The 8,544-nt window shown below is 42.5% G+C and overlaps 1 protein-coding gene across 1 annotated transcript in view; it reads right to left on the bottom strand.

Annotated features, from left to right (window-relative positions):
* Positions 1–2,539: 2,539 nt before the first annotated feature.
* Positions 2,540–8,544, bottom strand: part of LOC311233289 (uncharacterized protein) — a 447,587-nt gene continuing 441,582 nt past the window's right edge. The window contains exons 3-6 of the mRNA XM_084320232.1: positions 3,811–3,929; positions 3,484–3,696; positions 2,807–3,378; positions 2,540–2,667 (exon numbers count right to left, since the gene is read on the bottom strand). Of these exons, the coding sequence (XP_084176358.1) occupies positions 2,646–2,667; positions 2,807–3,378; positions 3,484–3,696; positions 3,811–3,852 (849 nt within the window). The 5' untranslated portion in view covers positions 3,853–3,929 and the 3' untranslated portion in view covers positions 2,540–2,645. The remainder of the gene's footprint in view (positions 2,668–2,806; positions 3,379–3,483; positions 3,697–3,810; positions 3,930–8,544) is intronic.

Genomic DNA, 8,544 nt, shown 5'->3' with positions numbered 1-8,544 from the left:
CCTAAATAGGGAGGTGTAGTCTGACGTCACTTTGGACCACGTGCGAGATTCAACCGTATAGGGATTTATCTTTGGAAAAATGGATTATCGGCTATTGTAACAATTCTACCTCATGAACATTTGGAAAGCTTTCCATTTTTGCACAAAATGAGTTCCCTTCTATCACTAACATTATTTGTTAAGCATTTTTGGTTGAAATAAAAGTCAGCGATTACATTTGTGCCTAGCCGTGGATAGGAGGGACTTGTTGAGGGAATGTCAAATTTTATTTTTTTACATATTGTGAAAGTACAGATTCATACCTTAAAAATAAGCCATCATTTGAACATTTTGGTGGGATACTTTTCAAGCTACGTCCTATGAATCATGGTGATATCAGTAAACGCATTCAGAGATGAATGGCCTTCGAACTTGTGGAGAGGTTCACACCTGTGAGTTAATCAACTACAACCCTACCCAGAATGCATTGTATTCCATGGCCCCCCTCTCTCTATGGCAGGGGTCTCAAACTCGCGGCCCAATTGCGGCCCGCAGGATGATATTTTGCGGCCCCCTACTGGACATCAAAGTGTAGTGTTAATGCGGCCCGCGCACTACTGTTTGCCGAGTCGTTGCGCGAGAGTTGAGAGTTTTATTTATTTTATCACTTGTAGGCTACCATAGCGCAGGCTCATGACAGCAACGTTATGTTAGTGACTTGGTTGAAACATGATTCCGGAGTGATATCAAGTAAAGTGGAAGCAAATACATCCTCGCTATCTCCTCTGACTGCGAGCAGTGCTCTGCATGTCCGGCTGCACTGCCACTGTCTGTGTGTACGAGTCTGGTCCAATCACATACGCGTCCCGTCAGCGTTTTTCCCCCTCACCCAGTCTGCGAATCAGAGGCAAAGTAGGGGAGTAGGGCGGGTCTTCACGGACTGCATGTCGTCTCACTCTCTCTTTCAGTTCAAGTCGGAGCAGAGTTGGCAGCGCATCTACAGTAAACTCGCTCCCAGTTTTATCTCTGTGAGATAAATGTAGCTATTAGCCTATTTTCGCCAGCAGGCAGCCAGCAGAAAAATGGCATTTTCAAAGATGGTCAGTAAAAGAAAAGTCGACTGCAATTCAAAGGTGAATGGACGGGAAAATATGCGTTGTTCCTGAGTCCCAGCCAGGGGCGTAGCTGGAGATTCTGGGCCCCATGAAAGAATCAAATTTGTGGGCCCCCAATCTATAAAAAATGTTGGGGCATTTATTTATTGATGAAAACGCATATGGTGGGGAGCTCCCGTAGCTCACCGCATATCTCGGCACTATTTCTGCGTCTGGGAAAACCGTGCTCGTCACGGATCTGGGGGACACAAGTTCGATTCCCGGACCCGCCGTCATTTCTCAGAATGTCTTCCCCTGCTCTACATCCCATTTCAACCCGTTTCTGTCGGTCATGCTTGACCAGAAAAGCGATAAACGCTAAAAAATAAAGTTAAAAAAAAAAACGCATATGGTTTTTACCTATTTTTTTTATAAACAGCTTTGTGATAGAATAAAAAAAATGCACAGTGCATTTCCATAGCTGTGGATGAGTCCACTGACACCACTGAGAAGCCTGAAGAACCGTTCATGTTCTGAAGAACCGTTCATGTTCTGAAATGTTATTGCTAAAGATTGAGAAGATTGGATCAGTTGTACTTTTTTATTGAATACTTGAAACCCTTTTTTGTGGAATATTTGATGCGGCCCAGCCTCACCCAGACTCTACCTCCAGCGGCCCCCATGTAAATTGAGTTTGAGACCCCTGCTCTATGGGGTTAACACCTTGCGGCAAGCTCTTTTGTTATGTTTATTTGTTGGAAGCCTCACATAAGCCATGTAATGTTGGGGGTCAAGGTATTGGCTGAAGGAAAGGCTACATCAAAATAAAATACTAAATAGATACTATCTGCTATACTATAATATACTATACTATGCTACTATACTCTACTATAATGTACTATATTAGTTTTAATAAAATGGGGGACCCTGATAATAAACAAGACAAATCAAGTTTCAAGATTTTATTATCATTTAAAATAACACGAGAAAAATAGGCATGATAAAAATAGACATGCTAAAGTCAATGTTCAATGTTCTGATGGCCTCTCCAGAGTGATCACTGTGGTCTTTTTGAACCGCTGCTGGATACTTTGGCTGGTGCTGGGCATGTGATGTCTTGGGCTTCTTCATCACAGAACTCTCTGATCTTGTGGAACAGATAGTGTTGTCTTGCAGAGTCCAGTCCCGGTGGTGGCAGCACAGGAAGTCCATCTATAGGCGGCAGGACACGGACGTCACGGAGCAGCTGGAATCTGGTTTCAGCGCCATCAATAGACATCTTTGCCACAACCACACCAGGTTCCACATGGGGCGACAGTGGCTCGAGAGGTAGAGCAGTCGTCTGGCAATCCGGAGGTTCCCGGTTCGATTCCCGCTCCTCCCGGGCAGCGTGTCGATGTGTCCTTGAGCAAGACACTTAACCCCTAATTGCTCCCGATGAGCAGGTTGGCACCTTGCATGGTTGCCTCCGCCGTCGGTGTGTGAATGTGTGAGTGAATGGGTAAAATGTGAGTAACAAATTGTAAAGCGCTTTGGATAAAAGCGCTATATAAAAAAGCAGCCATTTGCCATTTACCATTCCTTGGAATCAAAGCTGCAATAATAAAGTGAAACGTTAGTACAGGGCACATAACAATATCAATGCATTTGTATCATTTGCCAATGACATTATTTGCACTAAAGTGTGAATAATTAATTACAGTAAATACACAACACACAGTGACCACACCCACCTAAAGTGCTGGTACTGCTTGATCTGTGGCAGTGGCTTGAAGTAAGGCCCCAGATGTTCCTGCCAGTTGTAGGACTGCACGATTACAGTGCCATCTTCCTTTCCCACTAGCTGTGGTATGTTGACTCCAGCCACTGAGCTGTCCCTTACGACTGCTGCAATCTCATCAAGAGTGTTCACCTTGGTCTTTCTGAAACGCTGCTTGAGAAGCCCAAATAAACAGTCCGGGGAAAACTTTGTGTGGCCTACAATCAGCAGGTGGAGATTGACACGATGGTGAAGACCATGTAGCGCTCGCCACGCTAAGTACCACAACATGTACTTGTTCTTGTTTTGGCCACTGCAGTTGTCACAGTGAAGGTCAACATCTGTCTCCCCAAGACCATGGTCTTTGAAGAAGTGGTGCAGGTAGCTTATGACGGCGTTGCTACCTTTGCTGGACTCCATCCCCTCATCCACCAAATAGTTGACTTCCCTTGGAATCGCCTCACAGCAAACACCGAATATGCTGCACTTGCGTGGAGCCAAGAAGTACATGGGCCCTGGCTGAAGTGGGTCTGATGGATAGTGCACCTGCAATAAATGAATAAGGATTTTAGAAAGAAGAAAAGGGAGCAATGCAGTAGTTATAACAATTATAACATGATGGTTGTGAAAGAGGGCTTGGTATGTAGTCACCTTTTGAGCGTAGTCGAAACTGTAATGCATTGTCATGGGCTTGCTTGCCGGTGGCACATGAACACCCAGAGAAAGACCATCACCGATCTCCTTGGCGGCTTTAAGCATGCCCTTGTAGGCAGCCCGCTCGGATGTTACATGCTCCAGATGTTGTTCCTGCTGCTTCAGCTTTGCAGACTTCTCAGCCTCTGGCAGATTGGCACTTCTGAAAATCTTGGAAAGTTAAGTAAATGATGATATTAATATTAATAATAATAAACTGTATTTGTATAGCACTTTTCATACAGAAGTTGCAGTTCAAAGTTCATAACACTGATGTTCACTAACCAGATAATTGTTCTTCTGACACACCCAGCAAAGATCAGACATTGGTTTGATTGATGTGATATGACTCAGTAATTGCCTCCAGAGGGACTTAAATGTGGACAGGCCCACTGCTCGCTGGTCTGAAAGATTAATAAGAACACATGAGACAAGCTCAATGTTAGCACAATGTCATTCATTTTGAAGCTTTGTTTTTATTTGACAAAGACCTATTTTACCTATTTCTTTGACAAAGATTTGCTTAAACCTACCAACTGGCATTGCCTTGGTATATAAACACCACACAGATGCCTTTGTGACGAAAGATGGTAACAGCTGACCGGTAAAGTTCTTTTGGTGTGCTTGGCGTCCTGGGAGGTGAACAGCATGATCTTCTGCATAATTCAACACAAATTGAACTACTTTTTCGATCTCCTCATATTTTATGCAATGCTTGTTGTTGCGTGGCGATCGCTTCTTAGTGCGAACACACATGCCATTTTCTGACATGTGTTTGCTAATTGCAATCAAGCGATCCTTACCTATTCTTGGGAGAGAAGAGGGGGGGGGGGGGACAGAGAGAGAGATAGTTAGATCATCATCATCATCATCACCACAAGTACCGGTACCTGTACCACACCCAGTCTACATGATTGTGAATGAAGAAACCTGAAAGAATACCGTCTCAATAGAACATGTAAACAATGTGCCTAATTTGATTAATTTGAGTTGAATTGTGGGACAAATCAAAAAGACACAAATAGTGTCTTTGGTCTATAAATACTATCTGCTATACTATACTATGCTACTATACTCTACTATAATGTACTATATTAGTTTTAAATAGACAATAATAATAACTTACCCGTGGATGAAGAGGAAAGCTTCACGGCAGATTTGTATAGCCCCGAAGAAGTAGTGCGTGTAGGCGCGCTGCCTTTTTTTGGAAATAGATTTATTTGCGATAGTCCATTCAGACTTTCGACCAAAAGCCTGGAGCTGAGCCATAATAATCAAATCTTTATGATCCTCTTCGAGAGCCGCTATCTCAAAATGCCTTGTGTAAACTTCATCACGGTCCAATTGTGTGATACATGAGCGCCGGTGAAGCATGTCATTTTATTTATCACTCTGGACGCATTTACAAGTGAATCGCAAAAGTCTTTCCATTTCGTGTTCGTGGCTCTAGTCAGATTCAACTTCCACAAAACTCATTACATGTTCTACCTCATCTGCAAATCCTATTATAGGTGTGTCACCATCATCTGGCTCTTCAGCGTTGCTGTCAGTGATTATAGCCAGAATAATTTCGTCTGCGTTGTCCTCTACTTCTGAACCAGAATCTGAGTTTCTTTCTGGATTTTTGTTATTCGGCTCAAAGAAATCAGCGATGAATGTTCCCAGTGCGCGTTCGTCTTCAACACAATGTGCTCCGAAATGAGCAAACCGGTTTAATGCCTCGGCAACTGCCCTCGCTGTAGGTTCCATGGTCTGTCAAGCAGAGCACTGCCTGCGCGCTGTTTAATACCCATCAATGGCGCAATCAACTTAATGACGTCACCGCCTGACCAATAAGCATTTAGATGTAAATACATGTAATGTGGTAGTGAAAGACACAACAACAAGTTACTTTTAACTGTATTAACACTTTGACTGCCGGGAGCCGTCTTTAGACGTCTTTGCTGGCCATGCTAAAGTTGCCGGGGGACGCTGTACGTCGTCCTTATATCAATATTTCAAAAATCTGCGATCGGATTCATAATGTCCCTCCGCTGGCCTGAGATCCACCAGCAGGACCCACTGAGCTCTCTGGCGGTTCAGGAGCGCCATCTGGTGGCCGATCGGCGCAGGCGCTTAACAGGAAGCGCAGTAGAGGTTTTGCTAGACGTCCGTATTGCTTCCGGCCACTCGGTACATGTCCCGTGACTCTAGCTCGTCACACTACATAGCGATCGATTGCCAATAACTCGATAAACAACATGATTTGGACGTATATACCATTATACAAGCTGGAGATGGACCGGGTAATAATATATCCCATAATGATAAAATTTCTACTCGACGATGATCGCCCAACGGCGCGCGGAGACTGGGGTGAGTTTCAGCGTGTAACGTTACCGTCTTCGATAATAACTGATATTATCAACATTTGACCCACATTAGATGATTGGTATAACGCTGCCCACGGAATTATAAACGCCCCCTCGCCCATCCGGTCAACATCAGATGACGTGTAGTAACTTCTAGAAGTACGTCTAGTTGGAATTTTTTATATCGCGCTGATTGCCATCAAACTGTATTTCATCATCAATATAATGCATTTGGGGCTATATATCACGTTCTGGAGAAAGCTGCAGAAAGAGATGAAAACATACTTATACATTAGACCATACTTTACTATGAATATGTGAATGAAAAAGTTTAACGTTGCTACACAATGAACAATACATATAGGACTTTGAATGGGCCCTAATAATGGCAATGTAGCAATAGAATTTAAAAAGTTATAGCCCTGCAAAGAAGGGGACTTTCTACATAGACAAATAGCGCTGGCAATCTATGGTATATCATTAATTTAACCTTAGGCAACCAAAGTGTTAACAGATTGCAGAATAGGTACAATACAGTTTCGTCTTGTTTACTCCGTTTCCTTATTAAATGAATTTACTTCTTATGCCATTAGGTTGCAATAAGATAGCAGTGTAACTTAAAGTCAATGTTCAATGTTCAGATTCAGCGTCATCAAATCCGTGCTGAATTGCCAGCGCGCGTTTGTCTTCAGCAGCAACGTTTACATCAGGGTCCCTCCTATAAGTGAAAACAACTCTCGCTCTGATGAAAAGCATTGGTATCACTCCGTTTCCTTATTAAATTTATTTACTTCTTATGCCATTAGGTTGGAATAAATGCACTCTAACGAAATTCGTTCGCTCATAAAATTCTAAATGTGTTTTAATGGTGTTTAATTAAGTTTTAAAACACGCGTTTTATGACGGCGGTCGGCCTCTTTTTTTATCTTTTTTATTTAGACACTGCGTTTGTCACAAGTTACATTGCTTATAACTTATAACATTAAGATAGTGTATTAACATTGTTATTCTCTCTCTAAGAAAGGAGAGCTTGTGTCTGTGTGTGTTTCAACACCTCGATAAGTACATGTACTTAATACCCGGACAGGCCGCACCCAGCGAATAGCCCTCGGCTGTAGTTTTTCCACCGTATGAGAGAAAATACTTGTCGAACTATATAACAATAATTACCTCATTTACAAGTTGTATTTAAGTTTGCAAATAAGGGCAAATAAGGGAACACATTAATGACAGTTCAAAGATGTAAAAAATAAACAAGATTTTTGAAGAGCAAGACATTTTTTCACTTCCCGACACCTCTCTCTGGCCGAATCAAATCGTGTTTGGCCGCGTCGGGGCACATTTTTTATTTAATTTTTTACAATTAATTGCGAATATTTTCATGTTGAGGTATAGATTGTGGATGAAAGGTACACCATGCAAATGTTGATGCTTTATTTGTTTTAAACAAGACGATTTAGAAATGGGCAAATACATTGTGTTTTCAAGATGGACCGGCCGGAAACAGCAATCATGTAACCACTACACCTCCCTATACTAATAGTCTTTCGGGTATTTTATTTTGAAAAATGGCCACTTCCGTCCGTGCCTCAACCCAGCTTACTGTCAAGTCTTGACTAGCAAAGTTTAGGCACATAATGCACATTGCTGCGGTTGAGTAGTAGACGTACGGACTTACTGGTAACGGGAGGCTTGAATAACGTTTGAATGATAATCCATTTTGTGAATACATTTGTTGAAACAGCTTTGTTGGCCGATGGCTCCTGCTATCTTAACGTTAGCTAAAGGGCTACACTCTAACGTTACATACCTTAATTAACGTGTATAACATACCTGTGTAACATTAAGCAGCTTGTGTTCCGCTGGGAAAGCATCACTGCATACACTTTGTTTAATCGAAACGTCCATTCTGAAACGTATTATGAAATGAGACTGTGCTTTTTTATCGTTTCAATTCGGAAAGTTGATGCTCACATGGCTTTTTTGTTTATCCCGTCATTCAGCGAATAATAATGGCAGGGTGATGATCAGAGCCAATCAGAGGCAGATCTGGGCTGGTCTTTGCATAATGCACGTGTTATAGCCAATCAAAGGCAGAGATTTAAAATGTTTTGAACGCACATGGCCACAGGGAAAAAGACGCTAAACACACACATACACAGAGACAGACCTGCTGGGAGCACCAGTGCGACAAGGGAAAACATCCAGTCGCACTGCACTGAGTTTTGGTCGCAAAATGCCAATGCACTGAGTTTTGGTCGCACCCTGGAGCCCTGATAATCCAGGAATTTATGTGGAGTGTATCGAGGCTTGTGTTGATGACGTGTGGTGACGTTGAACCTCCCGCGCCGGTCGTACCACGTGACTCAGGACATTTGTCGCATGATTCGAGATAATGGGGCAACGAAACGCAATAGTCTCCTATGACCTCACATTGTGTCGACTTAGGCATTTATTGCGTGTTTGTTTGCTATCTGTTCCAGCTTCTTTTTTTGTGATGGAACCAGCTAGAGGAGATTGTCCCTGCCTGGGAACATTTATCAGATTTCTCATAATAAAGGTATGCACAGTAATATAATAAGTATTCACATAGTAACATAACTAACTGAGCTGATCTGTCTCCCAAGTATTCACATAGTAATATTAATAAAAGTGACAACACAGCGTA

This window comes from Notolepis coatsorum (assembly GCF_963971535.1).
Source record: "Notolepis coatsorum genome assembly, chromosome: 8".
Classification (NCBI taxonomy): Eukaryota; Metazoa; Chordata; class Actinopteri; order Aulopiformes; family Paralepididae; genus Notolepis; species Notolepis coatsorum.
Note: the sequence above shows the minus strand (reverse complement) of the source record. Positions and strands in the feature narration are given on the sequence as shown.